Source organism: Phyllobates terribilis, unplaced genomic scaffold, assembly GCF_046119375.1.
Source record: "Phyllobates terribilis strain yellow unplaced genomic scaffold, ASM4611937v1 Scaffold_3__8_contigs__length_932513732, whole genome shotgun sequence".
In the NCBI taxonomy this organism is placed as follows: Eukaryota; Metazoa; Chordata; class Amphibia; order Anura; family Dendrobatidae; genus Phyllobates; species Phyllobates terribilis.
Window position 1 is genome coordinate 346,581,705 of NW_027362763.1, and position 20,431 is coordinate 346,602,135.

General features: G+C 43.0%; 1 protein-coding gene across 1 annotated transcript in view; it reads left to right on the forward strand.

Moving 5' to 3' along the window:
* The window catches only part of LOC141259356 (uncharacterized), a 751,467-nt gene that overhangs the window by 130,532 nt on the left and 600,504 nt on the right, over positions 1–20,431 (forward strand). Inside the window, exons 8-9 of the mRNA XM_073675220.1 lie at positions 10,453–10,566; positions 10,649–10,762. Of these exons, the coding sequence (XP_073531321.1) occupies positions 10,453–10,566; positions 10,649–10,762 (228 nt within the window). The remainder of the gene's footprint in view (positions 1–10,452; positions 10,567–10,648; positions 10,763–20,431) is intronic.

The window sequence follows — 20,431 nt, forward strand, 5'->3', positions numbered from 1 at the left end:
CCCCCCTCGGGCTCAATGAACAAGTAGATTCAAGTAGTAAATCTTCCTCTGTAATGGTTTAATTTTCAACTATTCCTCATCATTGCCAAAAACCTCTTCCTAAACACCATTTCATATCATACATTTTATGATTACATTTATGAAAATGTTTAGTCTCTGTTGTCTCCCCAAACTTTTTATTTTTTTCTTTCTCTTTATCTCCTGTTTTAGCTTCTTTTTTGTTTTGTCACTATATTATTTAATCGCTGAGCAATGTTCATTATGGGACATTATTTTAAAAAAACATCACAGTAAAAGATAATGCCTTACCAACACCAGGTCAGATTGCCAATGCACTGCAGGATGCAGCAAGCCTCCATGATAAAGGCGGGGGCAGCACATGTGCAGGATACTGATGCAGACAGCCACTGACTAACCTACCAATTCATGGAGGGGGTAGCTGTGTAGTATTATATACATAGGCGGATTATAATGAGGCCGGATTGACTTCATTATAATGTGTGACAGGAGGGCCCGGGAGTCGGAAGATGGAATCTGCTCTGCTGTGTCCGGCGACGCTGCGAGGATGACTCACCAGCTGCTGACTGTGTAAGTGCAGGAGAGGAGGCTCCGCCCACCTTCTCCGGCCTCCAGCAGAGCACAGAGCCAGCTTACAGCATGGCCACTGCTCTCCCTGCCCCTCTCCCCTGCTCTGAATGTTACCTCTCCGCTCTCCCCCTCCTGCCCTGCAATTACACCAGAGCTCTGCAGTCGGGCCTTAAGAGGAGGGGAGGCTGCCCCACAGAGAAGATGGAAGAACCTGCATCATGTACAGAAAGGGTAAGTCCATGTGCAGTGTGTGTGTGTTATATATATATATATATATATATATATATATATATATATATATATATATATATTAGTGTATGTATATGTGTGTATGTATCTATATCTATGTATTTGTGGACCATAAGAGGGGCTCACTCGCTGTCGTGGCCCAGGCTGCTTCCCCTGTGCAGGACCGCTGGCACTTCACCTGACATGAGCTGTGTGGCTGTGTCTGGTATTAATGACACGGCAGGGGCGACACTGCGCCTATAATTGTGCTTGTGTATTGCCCCTGCCGCGCCATTACTACCAGATACAACCGCACAGCGCACGGCCATGTCAGGTGAAGTGCCGGCAATCAAGCAGCGCCAGAGGTCCTACACAGATGCTGTAGAAGCAGCCCAGGCCCCAACGGCGAGTGGGCTCCTCTGATGGTCCAGGGCCCTGTCTGTGACATGCCGGCGGCCCTGCACTGAGACATGCATGAGGAGCTGCTGGACAGGACAGTTTTATGTGTTTATAAGATATGTACGTATGCATGTGTCTGTGTGCATATCTGCGTACCGTGTGCATGTGTGCGCATATCTGCATATCGTGCGTGCGCACCTGTGCGGGCCCGACCGCATCACAGCTAGAAGACACGGCCCTGTGTGCGGCAGTGTCTGCTAGCGTGACGTCATGCAGTGTGCCCTGCACTGCTTCTTACCACCATAGAGGAGCTGGACGACTGGAGCAGAGCAGGGGGAAGGTGAGTGATGTGTCAGTGTGTGCTGATATCATTGTGTGATATGTCTGTTTATATGTATTTTTGTGTTTCAAATGTGTTTATGGCTATGTGCCCACGATGCAGAAATGCTGCATATTTTTTCCGCTTCTCCCTGGCAAGAAAAACGCATGCAGATTTTACATGCGTTTTTCCCACCAGGTAGAAGCGTTTGTGAAGCGTTCTTCACATGCATTTCCGCATGCGGGTTATCAAGCGCTTTTCCAAGCGATTTTAGCATCACTTGGAAAAGTGCTTGACAACTTGGTCACACTATATAAACCCATGCAACCGGCATATATAGTGTGACCAAGTAATAGTTAAAAAAAAGAATAAGAATGGTAAAAAGTAAAGATTATACTTACCTTCTGATGGCCCCCGGTCTCCTCAGCAATGCGTCCGGTGTGTTGAGCGGCTCACGGTGGTGTGAAAGGACCTTTCATGACGTCATTTAGTCATGTGACAGGTCATGCGACAGCCGATATCAGCTGTCGCGTGATCTGTCACATGACTAAATGACGTCATGAAAGGTCCTTTCATACCACCGCAACGCATACAACAGACCGGACGTATCGCTGAGGAGACCAGGGGCCATCGGAAGGTGAGTATAATCTTTATTTTTTTTTATTTTAAATTCTTTTTTTTACAGGTTCTATGGTACCCGAGTCTGGATGAGAGTCTCCTCTTCTCCAAACCCGGGTACCATCCGCACATTGAAACGCTTCATATCCGCGTGTGCACATGTAGTCATGCGGATATTAAGCGATTCAATGCAAGTCAATGGCAGCAATTACGCTGCGTGTCCGCAAAATTAATGGACATGCTTCGTATTTTTCTGCAATGATAATCCGCATTGGAAATTTCCGCAGCATGTGCACAGCACATGCGGATTATCATTGGGGAACATGGGACACGTATTACCAAGCGTTTTTTCAGCGTTTTCGCTGTAGAAATTCCGTGGCAAAAACGCTTGAAAAACGCACAGTGGGCACGCGGCCTATGCATGTATGTATTTGTCTTTGTATATGTTTGTTTGTGTGTGTGCGGCCTCCTGCTGTATCTGGGGGGGGGCGCCGTGCATCCTCCGGCTGTATCTGGGGGGGGGCACCGTGTGTCCTCCGGCTGTATCTGGGGGGGTGGCACCGTGCGTCCTCCGGCTGTATCTGGGGGGGGGCACCGTGCGTCCTCCGGCTGTATCTGGGGGGGGGGCACCGTGTGTCCTCCGGCTGTATCTGGGGAGGGGGGCGCCGTGCGTCCTCCGGCTGTGTATAGGAGGATTATGTGAAAGCTCATATTATACAGTATGAGACCCTACATACATAGGGGGATGTCCGCATACTTAATTGTGCTCAATATTAAGTCATACAATTAATATAAAAAAATAATTATAATTAATACGTTAATATTATGCAGAATTAATTTCACGTGAACTATCACATGATCTATCAAAGGGGGATCATGTGACAAGTCATGTGATACATCAGGTGTGTGTGTGTGTGTGTGGGGGGGCCCATGCCGTCTAAACTGCCCGGGGCCCTTGCTACTCTTAATCCACCCCTGATTATATATGCACACCAATGGAATTTGCTTAGGGCGCCAGTCACACAGATATGTGTGATACACAGTGTCTGGCTTGCAGCCTATTGATGACGCCCATACTATTAGATCAGGCGGGCTGCCCAGCACTATATACATGCACCCCCACAGGACAGACGCCCCAATTCACCCAGCCAACAGTAAAGAGACCTGGCCGCATCCTGCATAAAAATGTGCAAAAAAGAAATGTATAAAAATGTGAAATATAGTGTATAAGATAAATACACCACATGAGGTATTGGTCGATATTTTGGCCAAAATATGCAAGCTCGCAACCCAACATCAATGGTCCTCATATTTGCGAGTCCTAACAATAAACATTAAAAATGGCTAACATTGGACATTTCTTTTTTGTACATTTTTATGCAGGATGCGGCCAGGCCTCTTTATTGTTGGCTGGGTGAATTGGGGCGTCTGTCCTGTGGGGGTGCACGTATAGAGTGCTGGGCAACCCACCTGATCTAATGGTATGGCCGTCATCAATAGGCTGCAAGCCAGATACTGTGCATCACACATATCAGTGTGACTGGCGCCCTAAGCAAATTCTATCGGTGTGCATATATAATACTATACAGCCACCCCCTCCATGAATTGGTAGGTTAGTGAGTGGCTGTCTACATCAGTATAATGCACATGTGCTGTCCCCGCCTTTATCATGGAGGCTTGCTGTATCCTGCAGAGCATTGGCAATCTGACCTGGTGTTGGTAAGGCATTAACTTTTACTGTGATGTTTTTTTCAATGTTCATTAAGGCAAATTTTGACTGTTCTTGTGGTTTGTCCCATATAGCCCTTACCACTCGGGCATTTTAACAAATATACATCATTTTTTGTTTCACAATTAAAAAAAAGTTTTATTTGAATAATATTACTCAGAATCATAGAATGGTAGAGTTGGAAGGGACCTCCTGGGTCATCTGGTCCAACCCCCTGCTCAAAGCAGGATTCACTAGATCATCTCAGACAGATGTCTGTCCAGCCTCTGTTTGAAGACGTCCATTGAAGGGGAACTCACCACCTCTCGTGGCAGCCTGTTCCACTCATTAATCACCCTAACTGTCAAAAAGTTTTTTCTAATATCTAATCTGTGTCTCCTCCCATTTAGTTTCATCCCATTGCTTCTAGTCTTTCCTTGTGCAAATGAGAATAAAGATGATCCTTCTACAATGTGACAGCCCTTGACATATTTGTAGACAGCTATTAAGTCTCCTCTCAGTCTTCTTTTTTGCAAGCTAAACATTCCCAAATCCTGCAACCGTTCCTCATAGGACATGGTTTGCAGACCAGTCACCATTCTGGTCGCTCTTCTCTGAACTTGCTCCAGTTTGTCTATGTCTTTTTTAAAATGTGGTGCCCAAAACTGTACACAGTACTCCAGATGAGGTCTGACCAAAGAGGAGTAAAGACCGATAATGACTTCACGTGATCTAGACTGTATGCTTCTGTTAATACATCCCAGAATTGTATTTGCCTTTTTTGCTGCTGCATCACACTGTTGACTCATGTTCAGTCTATGATCTATTAGTATACCTAAGTCTTTTTCACATGTACTGTTGCTTAGCTCTATTCCTCCCATTCTGTATATGCTTTTTTCATTTTTATTGCCCAGATGTAGTACTTTGCATTTTTCCCTGTTAAAAACCATTCTGTTGGTTGCTGCCCACTGCTCCAGTTTATTTAGGTCTTTTTGAATCCTCTCTCTCTCTTCTCTAGTATTAGCTATCCCTCCTAGCTTTGTGTCATCAGCAAATTTAATCAGTTTACCCTCAATTCCTTCATCTAAATCATTGATAAAGATGTTGAACAATACAGGTCCCAGGACAGAGCCCTGTGGTACCCCACTTGAGACATTCATCCAGCTGGATGTGAAGCCATTTACAACCACCCTTTGAGTCCGATCACTAAGCCAGTTATGAATCCACCTAACAGTTGCCTGGTCCATTGCATACTTGGTCATTTTTTCAATAAGGATGGTGTGAGATACTTTGTCAAATGCTTTGCTGAAGTCAAGATATACTATATCTACAGCATTTCCCTGATCCACCCAGTCAGTGATTCTGTCATAGAAGGAAATTAAGTTAGTCTGACATGACTTGTTAGTTACAAACCCATGCTGACTCTGGTTAATCACTTCATTCTTATCCATGTACTTACATACATGTTGTTTAATAATTTGTTCAAATATCTTTCCTGGTATAGAAGTCAGACTCACCGGCCTATAGTTCCCTGGGTCCACCTTCTTCCCCTTTTTGAAGATAGGAACAACATTTGCTCTTCTCCAGTCTTCTGGGACTTCTCCTGTTCTCCAAGAATTTTCAAAGATTATGGAGAGTGGTTGTAAAATTTCTTCTACGATCTCCTTCAGTACTCTGGGGTGTAATTCATCTGGACCTGGAGACTTGAACTCATTTATGTTAGCTAAATATTCCCTCACAATCTTTCTGTTTACAGATAACTTGGATTCCTCTATTCCTTTAAAAGGACAGTGAAGATCAGTTGATGTTACATTTTCTTTCTGAGAGAAAACAGATGCAAAATAGGAATTAAAAAGTTCGGCCTTCTCAACATCCTCTCTTACCATTTCTCCATTTTCATCCTGTAAAAATCCTATAGCATCTTTGACTTTTCTTTTACTTTTGACATACCCCAAAATCCTTTTTTATTGCTTTTGACATCTCTTGCAAGCCTTAATTCATTGTCAGCTTTAGCTAACCTGATACGTGCCCTACAGGATCTGCAGACTGCATTATAATCTTCTTTAGTTATGCCTCCCTCTTTCCATTTAATAAACATTTCTTTCTTTCTTTTTAGCATGTGTTTAAGTTCTGTGTTCATCCATCCTGGTTTCCTTAAATGCTTCCCATTCTTCCTACTTTTCGGGATTGTTAACGATTGTGCTTTGAGAATCTCATTTTTAAAAATTTCCCATCCTTCCTAGACATTTTTGTCCTTAAGGACATCCAGCCATTGGATCCCTCCTATTCTCTTTCTGAGACTCTTAAAATCTGCCTTTCTAAAATCTAACCTTGAAGTCTGAGTCTTCACATGTCTTCCTCCTCTAGTTATCCAAAATTCTATAATAGCATGATCGCTGCCTCCTAGGGTCCCAGCCACCTTTACCTCCTCAACCATTTCCTCCCTGTTTATAAGGATTAGATCCAAAGTAGCAGATCCCCTTGTTTTCTCCCCTACCTTTTGGAAGATAAAGTTGTCAGCAAGAGAGGATAAGAATTTGCTTGACCTGTTAGTTTTACTTGAGAGAGATTCCCAACAAATGTCTGGATAGTTGAAATCTCCCATGACCACTACGTCATATTTTTTGGAGAACTTGGTCATTTGATACATAAAGAGTTCATCCATATCTTCAGCTTGCCCAGGTGGCCTGTAGTAAATGCCTACAATGGTGTCCTTTCCGTTGTTCTCTCCTTGTATTCTTACCCAAACAGTTTCCACAGAACTCCCAGTCTCTGAAGCTTCAATCTCTGTGCAGATATACGCTTTTCTAACATACAATGCGACACCTCCTCCTCGTTTATCAAGTCTGTTTCTTGCAAATAAGTTGTATCCTTTTAGCCTTTTATTCCAATCATGTGTATCGTCCCACCAAGTTTCAGTGATTCCAATGACATCATATTCCTTTTCCTGCATTAGTAGTTCCAATTCTCCTTGTTTGTTGCCCATGCTTTGTGCATTTGTATAAAAACATTTTAGTTTGTGATTGGTTTCTCTTCCTCCCATATTTTTATTATTTAAATTGTTTTGTCTTTGTTCTTCCTTTCTACTTCCAGTAGCAGAGATCTCAGTAGTATTTGTCAGCTGTATGGCTTTTTCTGGCCTTTTGCTTCCCTTCCCACATTGTTCTAGTTTAAAGCTCTTCTGATGAGTGTAGCAAGGCGACTTCCAAATACGTGTTTTCCAGTCTTCGTAAGGTGCACCCCATCTCTAGCAAGTAGTCCATCGTATAGGTAATTCATTCCATGATCCAGAAATCCAAATCCTTGTTGACGGCACCATCGACGTAGCCAGTTGTTCACCTGTAGAATCTTATTCCACCTCATTGTTCCATGGCCATCCACTGGGAGGATGGATGAGAAGACCACCTGCGCTCCCAATTCTTTCACTTTCTTGCCTAAGTCTTCAAAGTCACTGCAGATGGTTTCCAGGTCCTTTCTTGCGGTGTCATTTGTCCCCACATGTATTAGCAGGAATGGGTAGTGATCTGTAGGTCTGAAGAGTCTTGATATCCTGTCAGACACATCTTTAATTTTTGCTCCTGGAAGACAGCACATTTCTCTTGAGGTTATGTCTGGTCTGCAGATAGCGGCCTCTGTTCCTCTTAACAGGGAATCCCCCATGACCACCACTCTCCGTTTTTTCTTCACAACATTCTTCTTTCTCCATCCAGGAGGATTCTGAGGGCTTACAAGGTTATTCATTGCTGGCAAAGTCTTATTTTGCTGTATTTCTTCATGGTTCTCTTGCGTGAGAGCCTGGTACTGGTTCCTGAGCAGTATGGGTGCTGACTGCCTCTCGATCCTCCTGCTTCTGTGGGTCACATGCTTCCATTCCTCTGTTTCGTCAGGTGCAGTTCGAATTTCTTCTCTTTCTGAATCATGAAGAGATAATTCTGCTCTGTCTAAGAACTCTTCACCTTCCTTAATGATTTTCAAGGTAGTTAACCTCTCTTCTAGATTTCGCAACTTTTCCTCCAACAGGGACACAAGCTTGCATTTCTGGCATGTGAAGTTTGGCTTTTCCACTGGCAAGTCTGTGAACATGTAGCAGGATATGCAGCTCACCAAATGGCTCCTGGACTCTTCCATGTTCTTATTGTTAATGTTCTGAAAACAGTGAAAAAAGCTTAAGAAAAAAGCTTCAAAATGCGTGCGCCGGTAGGCGCGCGGTTTACCGATGTCCTCTTTTCAGCTCCAACAGCCAAACTCCAGTGTTCTTTGAGCTCGCGGAGACTCTTCACTTACCCCAAAATGCAGTGGGAATATGCAAATTATCTCCTCAGGACTCCTCCCCTGGTTTACCGATGTCCTCTTTTCAGCTCCAACAGCCAAACTCCAGTGTTCTTTGAGCTCGCGGAGACTCTTCACTTACCCCAAAATGCAGTGGGAATATGCAAATTATCTCCTCAGGACTCCTCCCCTGGTTTACCGATGTCCTCTTTTCAGCTCCAACAGCCAAACTCCAGTGTTCTTTGAGCTCGCGGAGACTCTTCACTTACCCCAAAATGCAGTGGGAATATGCAAATTATCTCCTCAGGACTCCTCCCCTGGTTTACCGATGTCCTCTTTTCAGCTCCAACAGCCAAACTCCAGTGTTCTTTGAGCTCGCGGAGACTCTTCACTTACCCCAAAATGCAGTGGGAATATGCAAATTATCTCCTCAGGACTCCTCCCCTGGTTTACCGATGTCCTCTTTTCAGCTCCAACAGCCAAACTCCAGTGTTCTTTGAGCTCGCGGAGACTCTTCACTTACCCCAAAATGCAGTGGGAATATGCAAATTATCTCCTCAGGACTCCTCCCCTGGTTTACCGATGTCCTCTTTTCAGCTCCAACAGCCAAACTCCAGTGTTCTTTGAGCTCGCGGAGACTCTTCACTTACCCCAAAATGCAGTGGGAATATGCAAATTATCTCCTCAGGACTCCTCCCCTGGTTTACCGATGTCCTCTTTTCAGCTCCAACAGCCAAACTCCAGTGTTCTTTGAGCTCGCGGAGACTCTTCACTTACCCCAAAATGCAGTGGGAATATACAAATTATCTCCTCAGGACTCCTCCCCTGGTTTACCGATGTCCTCTTTTCAGCTCCAACAGCCAAACTCCAGTGTTCTTTGAGCTCGCGGAGACTCTTCACTTACCCCAAAATGCAGTGGGAATATGCAAATTATCTCCTCAGGACTCCTCCCCTGGTTTACCGATGTCCTCTTTTCAGCTCCAACAGCCAAACTCCAGTGTTCTTTGAGCTCGCGGAGACTCTTCACTTACCCCAAAATGCAGTGGGAATATGCAAATTATCTCCTCAGGACTCCTCCTCAGGTATGAATTCACCTACCCTTGATTATAGCACTAAAATTCTGACACCCTAAACATGAAAAAGTGCTGCAACAAGGAGTTTCTTAAAAAGTTTGTTTGGGTATTTTCTTTCTAATAACATCAGTCCTAACAAAGTTATCGGCTAAAGATTTCCCCTTTTGATAGACAAAACAGGGTGGCTCTTTGAATAACGAACCTAATTTAGGTTCACTTGTCAAAAGATTCCATTCTTTTAATATATATTTCTTAAAGAATCACTCCTCCCATCAAAATTTTTATTCTCTTAATATATTGCAATAATCATATTATAGCACTGTGAACTCACAATTGCTCATTTTGCCCTTCTACTCAGTTAATTTTTACGTTTTCTATTAGGTCTATGACATCACATGATTAAACTGACTAGCTGAATCATTCTAAGCTCTATGTAGAAACAGGAGGTCACTTTTTCCTGTATGAGTCATGAGTCACTGCAAAATTCCATGGCAGCTGGGTCAGGAGTTAAAGAGGGGAATAGTAAACGCAGGGACAAGAGATTTCCTGTTTTTTCATTAAGTTGAAAAAAGAGAAGAATTAGCTGGGTAGAATGGCAAAATTAGCCATTGTACATACCCAGTGCCATATAATATGATGACTGCAATGTATTAAGAGGATAAAAATTTTGATGGGAGGAGGGCTTCTTTAATCAATTGAGAATCTTGGTCACATGCGGAGACAAACGATAATCTCTGTTCTTTACTACCTATTCCCTTATGTATAGGTCTTTCGCTTTGTTCACACTGTATAAATCTAACTTCTTCCCCTAATTTCAAAGCCTCCCTTTCATCATTCCCTCGCTCATCAAATTTATGACAATCCTATGCATATGTAAACAATCCATGATCATTATTAAAAATATGTCATGCATGCATCCCCTTGGGATACCAGGAAAAGTTTGCAGTGCATGAAAACTGTTCCTCCTCAAAAAATTATTTTTTATCAGTGGGTTTGATGAACATAGTGATAGTGAAACTATAATTTGTGGGAAACCTTTGGACACAAATGTCCAAATAATTAAAACTTTTCTGAGGCAAGATGCTCATCTTGTCACTTGGCAGAAGTGGCCTGACAAAGATTACACATTAATACACATGGGAGCAGTACTGGAAAAAGGTGTAAAGTATTAGAATATCATCCCAGTCACTTGTGAATATATTATTACTATTAGTAGTGGTAGTATTAGTATTGCCTTCTTTTTTCCACAGATATTAATGAATGTCTGAGTAATCCATGTAGAAATGGAGCCACCTGTAATGATTTACCCAATAGTTTCTCCTGCTCCTGTGTTCCTGGATACACCGGCAGATTCTGTGAAATAAGTGAGTACCTGACAGATAGAGGGGAATTCTGTGACTGTTATTTCATCTTTACTGATGACGATAACTTAATGTTCTCTTGCAGATATTAATGACTGCACCAGGACATCATGTAGTAATGGAGGCGTCTGTAAAGACTTGGTAAATGATTTCATCTGCTCATGTCCTTCTAACTGGGAAGGGAAAAGTTGCAGTAAAGGTAATGTACTATTACTATTGTTTTATGTCATGATAAGAGCTCAAGAAATGTATTTTATATTAAGGTTATGTGCAGATGCCGCGTTTTTGCCCCGTTATTGTTGCATGGATTTGTCACAAGGCCTGAAGAGATTCCGGATGCCAGCAAAGTGAATGAGAATACTGAAGTGTCATGCACACTGTCACCAACAGCCCTCTGCTGTCCCCTATCATCAGGACAAGTAAACAATTGACCAATGATTAACAGAGGAGGCCATGGCTGTTTCCACTACTGGGCCGATTATTGGGAAGCTCACAGTGAGCATATTGTGTATATATACAACTGATTCCAACACATGGAATATACAGAGGGTAAGGAAAGTATTCAGAGCCCTTTAAATTTTTCACTCTTTGTTTCATTGCAGCCATTTGGTAAATTCTAAAAAGATAATTTTTTTTTCATTAAAGTACACTCTGCACCCCATCTTGACTGAAAGAAACAGAAATGTAGACATTTTTGCCAATTTATTAAAAAGAAAAACTCAAATATCACATGGTCATAAGTATTCAGACCTTTTGCTCAGTATTGAGTAGAAGCACTCTTTTGAGCTAGTACAGCCATGAGTCTTTTTGGGAATGACGCAACATGTTTTTCACAGCCATGGTAGACAACCATTTTCAGGTCTCTCCAGAGATGCTCAATTGGGTTTAGATCAGGGCTCTGGCTGGCCAGTCAAGAATGGTCACAGAGTTGATCTGAAGCCACTCCTTAGTTATTTTAGCTGTGTGCTTAGGCTCATTGTCTTGTTGGAAGGTGAACCTTCGGCTAAGTCTGAGGTCCAAAGCACTCTGGAAGAGGTTTTCATCTAGGATATCTTTGTATTTGGCCACATTCATGTTTCCTTCAATTGCAACCAGTCTTCCTGTCCCTGCAGCTGAAAAACACCCCCATAGCATGATGCTGCCACCACCATGTTTCACTGTTGGGATTGTATTGGGCAGGTGATGAGCAGTGCCTTGTTTTCTCCACACATACCGCTTAGAATTATCACCAAAAAGTTCTATCGTTGTCTCATCAGGCCAAAGAATCTTATTTCTCATAGTCTGGTAGTCCTTCATGTGTTTTTGAGCAAACTCTATGCGGACTTTCATATGTCTTGCACTGAGGAGAGGCTTCCGTCGGGCCACTCTGCCATAAAGGCCTGACTGGTGGAGGGCTGCAGTGATAGTTGACTTTGTGAAACTTTCTCCCATCTCCCTACTGCATCTCTGGAGCTCAGCCACAGTGATCTTGGGGTTCTTCTTTACCTCTCTCATCAAGGCTCTTCTCCCGCGATTGCTCAGTTTGGCTGGACGGCCAGGTCTAGGAAGACTTCTGGTGGTCCCAAACTTCTTCCATTTAAGGATTATGGCAGCCACTGTGTTCTTAGGAACCTTGAGTAATGCAGAAATTCTTTTGTAACCTTGGCCAGATCTGTGCATTGCCACAATTCTGTCTCTGAGCTCCTTGGGCAGTTCCTTTGAGCTCATGATTCTCATTTGGTCTGACATGCACTGTGAGGTCTTATATAGACAGGTGTGTGCCTTTCCAAATCAAGTCCTATCAGTTTAATTAAACACAGCTGGATTCCAATGAAGGAGCAGAACCATCTCAAGGAGGATCACAAGGAAATGGACAGCATGTGACTTAAATATGAGTGTCTGAGCAAAGGATCTGAATTCTTATGACCTTGTGATATTTCAGTTTTTCTTTTTTTATCTAAACCAATAAACTTTTTATTCAAGCAGTAACAATTATTCAGGCACTTCATTTGATGCATTGGTATAGAATACAGTTACTTTAGGATTATATAGGTGGGGGAGGAAAAAAAAGGGGGGGTAGTGGGAAAGGGTAAGGGGAAATTTAGATTGGGAGAGTAAACAAGGAAAACAAGGGAATAACAACAAAACCAATAAACATGACGCCATAAGTGAAGTTTGAAAACTAAGTATGCATACATCATTTAACAGATATACAGATATGAAAACTGAATTTCAGGGAATATAAGGTAAGTAGGCCCAACGTGAAGCACTCCACAAGGCCCAATTCTTCTCAATATTGGATCTAGGTGGAAGACTTGAAACAAGAATTGATTCGTATTGGTAATGTGTATTCATTTTGTCTATCAAATCAGCCAAAGTGGGTATCCTGGGCTTCTTCCAACATAGAGCCAAACATTGTTTGGCTGCAATAAGGATATGAGAAATACAAGGTCTTACAGGAAAGGGAAGGTCATCCATGCCAATGTTAAGCACTGCTAGATGGCCCGAAAGTTTTATACTAATACCCGTAAGAGAGTTAATGAGATCCTCCACTGCACTCCAAAATGTCTGGACCTTAGGGCAGAACCACCACATATGCCCAATATCCCCAAACAGTTGGCACCCCTTCCAGCACATGGATAAGAGCTGGGAAGAAAAATATGCAATTTTCAAAGGTCACATATACCAGTCTAACTGGATCTTTTTTATTTGCTCCAAGTGGTTAATACATTAAGAGGACGTAGGAATCCATCTAGTTGACTCCCACCACTGATCCAATGAGACATTAAATGATAAACCTTTTTCCTATTTTAGCATGTAACGGTACTTTAATTGGTTGTCTGTATCGTGTCATAAGAGTTTGTATATATAGCAAAGGCTTTTGATTGGTGGGTTTGAGGCGCTAAAAAGTCTGCCCCAGCCTGCGGAATTCCTAAGGAGGTCATTCACCATGAAGGAACGAGAGGTAAATAGGTATCTAATTTGTAGATATTGGTAAAAGCAAGTCTTACTGAGACCAAATTGTTCCTGCAGGGAGATGAAGGATCTGAGTCAGGATGATTCAAACAAGAGACCTAGTTTAGATATCCACATTTTTTCCCAGGTACAAGTCTGGGATAAGAGCGTCGATAGTTCGGATACAGATGTCAGACATTAAAAAATTTAGGTATTGAGGATTAATATTCCTCCACAACTTTACTAAAGTAGACATTAAGTGTAAAGATAAATTATAATCTACTTTCCCAAGTAGGGATGATTCCAATATCCAACGGGTAGATCCCCGAGGAGCATTTTGCAATTCAATCTGCATCCACTTCTGCGCCCGATCTTCATGCAACCAGCTCCAAATTACGTCAAGTATCGAGGCTTTGTAGTTGTTAACTAAATGAGGGACCTCCATTCCTCCTTGATTATAGTGGTGGTACATTACATTACGTGCTATTCTGGGTTTCCTTTAGCCCAAATAAACTTACCTAGTAGTAACTGCAATTTAAATATTTCTTTGGTAGGGAAGGTCAGGGAAATGTACCTAAAAACATAAAGGATTTGGGGAAAAATCAGCATTTTCACAGCTTGAATTCTTGCCCACCACGACATGGGGAGAAGAGCCTGCCTATCAAGATCCGCTTTCATTTCCTGCATCAGTGACTTAACATTATGTTGTACTAATTTTGTAGTTGTGGTTAATTTAATCCCTAGATACACCATACCTTCTTCATTCCAAAAGAATGGAAATTTACGTTGAAGTTCACATTGCAGACCCTTTCCTATCCCCACTCCATAAATCTTTGATTTAGTGGCATTCAGTTTGTAGTATGACACCTTCATGAAGTCTGAGAGGGTCTCCATAGTGGCCTCTAGAGAGGTCCTGACATTTTCTCAGGCGATAACAACGTCATCAGCATAAAGACCCACCTTATGAGACATATTCCCTATTTGAACTCCATGAATATTTGGGTTGGATCTTATGGACTCTGCCAGGGGCTCCATCACCAGAGCAAATATTACTGGTGAAAGTGGGCACCCCTGGCGAGTCCCATTCGATATGGAGAACCGCCCAGACTAGAAACCCGCCGCATTGACCGATGCAACCGGGTTTGAGTACAGGGACAGAATTGTATCTTTAATTGGGCCTATCAGACCAAACTTTCTCAGAACCTCCTCTAGGTAGCCCCAGTGAACCCTGTCAAACGCCTCTTCGGCATGAAGTGACAGAAGAACACTAGGGCAGCCTCTTTTCTCCAGAGTCTCCAGAATATTTATAATGCGTCGGACCCAATCTTTGGCCTGCCGTTCTGGAATAAACCCCAACTGATCTGAGCCAACTAAGTCAGGCAGAACAATCATTAGTCTTTTGGCACTAATTTTGTCATACAGTTTTAGATCACAATTTAAAAGTGATATTGGGCGGAAATTGCTATGAGATGTGGGGCTCTTTCCTGTTTTAGGGAGAGTTTTTATACTAGCTTCAAGGTACTGGGGGTTTATGAACCTATTAATTTGCCAATATTTGAATGTTTTAAGTAAATAAGGGGATAAAATAGATGAGAATTGGTTAAAGTAAATGTTGGGCAAGCCATCAGGTCCCGGGGCTGAGTTCTTTTTAGATGTCGAAATCACCTCCCTGATCTCCTGCTGGGTTAAGGGAGCATTAAATATGTCAAGTTGGGATTGTGAAACAGCAGGAAGGTGTATTTTTTGGAGATAACTACGAATTCCCTCCAAGGAAGTTTGGGGGACATCCTCATCCTCCCTTAAATTCATTATCAATCTCTATTGGGTGAAATGTCCTAGTCCCGTCGTTTTTATCCAGGAAGTCTATCCTACTTTTGCTCATCCTCTTTTTAACCTGTCTGGCCAGCAGTTTTCCTGCCCTGTCCCCTATGGCATAATATTGTGATTTGGATTTCTTTAAATATTTCTCAGAATTAAACAGTAATAGTCCCTTAATTTGTTGCCTAGTTTGAATTATTTCTTGTGCCATTTTACTTGAGAAGTGTCTTTTTTATTTAAGGTTTCTAAGTTACTTAGGTTGTCTAACAGATCGCGCAAGTTTCTTTCTCTATTTCTCTTTCCCATTGCTGCCAATTTTATGAAGATCCCTCTAACAAAGGGTTTATGAGCCTCCCATACTATTTCATCAAAGGTTGCCCCATTATCATTGGTGAAAAAAAATTCCTGCAGCTGTGATGCATCCAAATCTGTGGTTTCCTTTTTAGAGAGTAAATATTCATTGAGTCTCCATTTAAAGGATCTTGGGACCAATGAGGTATCCGCAACATGTAGGGAGATTGGGACATGATCTTACCAGCACGCAATACCAATATCAGCAGATTTACATCTGAGAAGGTTATCATCAACCAAAAAGTGGTCAATGCGACTGTAAGTGTTGTGCCTGGGGGAAAAGAAAGAATAATCCCTTTCCAATCCATTTCCAAACAGAACTCTTTAATAATGGATCCCATTTCCTCCCTATTTCGCGCTGGCTGAGAGCAGTCTAGCATTCTATTATCTGGAAGGTTAAAATCCCCTCCAATTATCTTCAAACCTTTAGCAAAATCTTTAAATTTTTGGAGAAATGATCTGAGGAACCCAATCTGGGAGAAATTAGGAGCATAAATAGAGGCTATTGTATATTGGACATCATTTAGGGAACAGTGGAGTACAATAAATCTGTCCTCTGGATCTTCTATTTTGCTATGAAGGGAAAAACGGACAGAGTTTTTAACCAGGATACCAACCTCAGCTTGCTTTCTATTGTGACAAGCGAAAAATCTGTGAGGGAATCTATAATTTTTTAGTCTATGGGTGTCTGATTCCAATACATGAGTTTCTTGGATACAGATCACATCTGCTGCCATAAGTGGGAGCTCTTACCCGGGGAGTTTAATCCCTTCACGTTAATTGACATCCATTTAATACTCATATCTTATATATATAAAGAATATTTCAGTTGACCAGAATATGCATAATATAGCTAACAGAGGCGTCATAAATAATAATAATCCAGAAAGAAAAAATGCCCTGCAAACAGACATATAAACACATTCTGTGACCATGAGAGGGCAGTATGGAACATCCTTAGGCATGTGTAAGGAAAGAGAACAAGAAAAAAGAACAAAAAAAAAGGAAAAAAAGAGCGCATAGAGAAAACAGTCAAAAAGTCAGTAAAAGAAGCAAACCTTCTATAGTGGGGGAAGATCATAATAATGATCAGTCAATGTAACAAATGGAGCGCGACTACCCCAGCTCCAAATGGTAGACAAAAAATCTTGTATCACACACATGGCATTCAAATGTATGGGCAAAAGAGTCAGACCATGTCCCATTCTGGGTTCAGCTTCTTCTTATGATGATTATTAATTGGGGACCGCCGTTGATCCAGATCCTTCACTGGAGTAATTCCCCATGAGAGCAACATATTCTCTACCTGGGGAGGAAATAAGCAGACGTGGGTGTCTTCTCTCTGGATCACCAGTTTCACTGGGAAACCCCATCTGTATCTGATGCCCTCATTCCTTAAAGCTGTAATGTAGGGTTTGAACTCCCTTCTTTTGGCAAGTGTCCCAGCTGAAATGTCAGGGAAAACAGAGAGATGCTGATACTCCACTGGTAAAGCAGGATTTTTCCTCAAAGCCTGCATAAAGGCTTCTTTTGTGCCAGGAAAATGTATTCTTGCCAGAACATATCTTGGGAGACTGGGGTTCAAAGCTTTTGGTTTGGGGACTCTGTGGATGCGATCAACTATCAGTTCATGTGGCTCCAATTCTGGCAACACTTCCCCAAGGAATTTATCAAAGAACATAGGCAGATCCCGGACTGAGATGGACTCTGGGACTCCCCGGATCTTAAAAGATAGATCCCGTAGGAACAATGTTAAGTCCCAGTTTTTATTCCGGATTACAACCATCTCCTCTTTCAGAGCTTCATGCTCATCAATTAGGCTATTATGTGATTTAGTGAGCTCAGCCATTTTGGATTCAAGGTGGTCTGTGCGTTCACCCTGTGATGATATTTCCCCTTTAAGATCCTCTACCATGGCACCTTAGATCAGCCTCCAGAGATTTCCTCAGTGAGGCCAGTAAAGATTGCATTGTCTTTTTAGTAGGCTGGATGTCTGCAGATTCCGCCTCCCCAGCGACAAAAAATGCCGTTCCCCACCATCATCTTCTTGTGGCTGTGGCTACTCTAAGTTTTGTGCATCACTAAATTGCATCTCCCCCGTCCCTCTTGGAACATGCAGGGTGAGAGGCCACAATCAAGAAATGATGTTGTAAAGAGCTCCTCGGAGTGTCCAAGTGTGGGATTACTGGTCTTCTGGGATTCAATATAGTGGGAGGAAGGAGGATCAGGATGAGAATTAAGTGATCCAGACTGTTGACAGGTGAGACTGGGCCTTGTGGAAGCCTGGGTAGTGCTACCAAGCATGCTGGAAGCATTATTTTCTATCTAACCGACCACCTGTTTGCACTGTTGTGGCTTCAGAAGTGGTGTCCCGTGCCTCCCTGCAAAGTGGGACAGGAAGCTATGTGTCATGTATGGCCATGTTTCTTGTGCTCCAGCAACAGACGTAGTCGCACCTGCCCCACATCCTCGGCATCTGTGTGTACCATGATCAGAACTTACACTTCGCTGTCCCTTACCATACCCCTTACGCAATTTCTATTTGCTAGGTCTCTGGAAACAGGGCTGTATTTGCCACTAGGTGGGTGCCTAGGGTAGCAGGTTGTGGGGGGCAGTATGACCACGAAGGAAGATTTTTTTTTTTTTCTAATTTCCTCCTTCTTCTTATCTTCTTACCGGATGGAGTATGAATACCGCCAGCTTTATTGAGGAGGGGAGGGTGCATGGTTAGAGGGGCACCGATCAGCTCCCTGCCCCGAAGGAGGAAGATAGGTGATAGAGGTGAAGGATCTGTGATGAAGCCATGCCCATATGACTCTTATTGGAGGAGCCATGCAACAGCTTGCAAGTGAGATATTTTCCGGGGCAGGAAGAACAGAAGAGGCACTGGTGACTGGTTATTAGGGAACAGTGGTACATGGGATGCAGGCTATGTGCTGGTACAATAGGTGGATGTACATATATGAGGGTGCAGGCTATATGTGGGAGTACACATGGGGTGCAGGCTACATGTGGGGTACATATGGGGGGTGCAAGCTATATGTGGGGGTACATATGGGGGGATGCAGGCTATATGTGAGGGTACATATGGGGGTGCATGCTATATGTGGAGGTACAGGTTATGTGTGGGGGTACATATGGGGTGAAGGCTATATGTGGGGGTACATATGAGAGTGCAGGCTATATGTGGGAGTACACATGGGGTGCAGGCTACATGTGGGGTACATATGGGGGGTGCAAGCTATATGTGGGGGTACATATGGGGGGATGCAGGCTATATGTGAGGGTACATATGGGGGTGCATGCTATATGTGGAGGTACAGGTTATGTGTGGGGGTACATATGGGGTGAAGGCTATATGTGGGGGTACATATGAGAGTGCAGGCTATATGTGGGGGTTACATGGGGGTGCAAGGTGTAAGTAGGAATTACATGGTGGGGCATGCTATACATGGAGGATGCATAGGGGTGCAGGCTATCCATAGCCTGGAAGAGGTAATTTACATAAACGGATAAAAGATGATTTATCAACAAGGCATTTGATAGGAGACATACAGGGAGGACTTTTTCATTAGTCTATAACTTGTATGCCCATATTAATTGTTTAGATAATCATTTGCCAACATTAGTCTGGTGTGTATAGGGGACTTTAACTACTCTCTAAAGGGTATGGCCACTTTTAGTCTGACATCAGTAAGGGGGCATCCTGACTTAGAGTGCATATGGCAGCATGAACACCAAATACGGCCCTGTCTGGAAACCAAGTTTATTTTTAATAATAAAAAAAAAATGGTCACCTGTAGCAGGCAAAGTGTTTTTTTTAGTTTAATATAATGTAACACAAAGCACGTTACACGGTATGGATTACTAATAGTGATGAGCGATCGTGCTCGCCACTACTCGGCAATCGCCCGAGCATCACTGTGCTTGACAAGCTCGGCACTCAGAGAGTATTTCCAGGTTGCTTGGGCGGGAGCTTAGGTCCCCACCCTGCATGTTTGGCGCTCTTTAGAGAGCCAATGAACATGCAGGGATTGCTTGCCACGCACTGTAATGCCGTAGTCTTGTTGGTTGTGGCATTACAGTGATTGGCTGGCCGCATAGCGTCAACGGGTATATTTAAGACCCAGTGACGCTAGGCTCGTCACAGTCTACCCCGGAACAGGCAGAGTAGGGAGGGCTGCTGAGTCAGGGAGAGATTTGCTTTTTTATAATTAGTATAAGTATTCCACAGCATATCTATATATCCATCTGAACTAACAGTCCGTCTGAGTACTAATCCAGCTGCATATATTCAGTGGTGATAGCAGCAGTTACGCAGGCAGGGTTTGTAGCAGACTGCACTGCATACAGCACAAGAGGGTCCATTGCACGTTCTGACTGGTCCTGCTGTGACAGATATTTGTAGACATAGCCCCAGATATCAGGCTCCAGGGCTAATTTTTTTTTATCTTAAATCCTTGTTATTTGCTTAAAAAGCAATCCAGAGTACACCATTTTTCTGCTCCATTACCTTGTTAGTAGTGTTGAGCGAGCACTAAAATGCTCGGGTGCTCGAAGCTCGGGCCGAGCTCACCGTGATACTCGGGTGCTCGACCTGAGCAACGAGCTCAATGTTAGTCTATGGGAGACTCGAGCATTTTTGCGGCGGCACCCCCGGCAGTCTGTAGAAAGCCTAAAAAGTGCCCAAAATGATAGTGACAGTGCTCAAAAGACATGGGGACAGCATGGGCATCGCCCCAGGAAGCATTTCTGACCCCCAGGT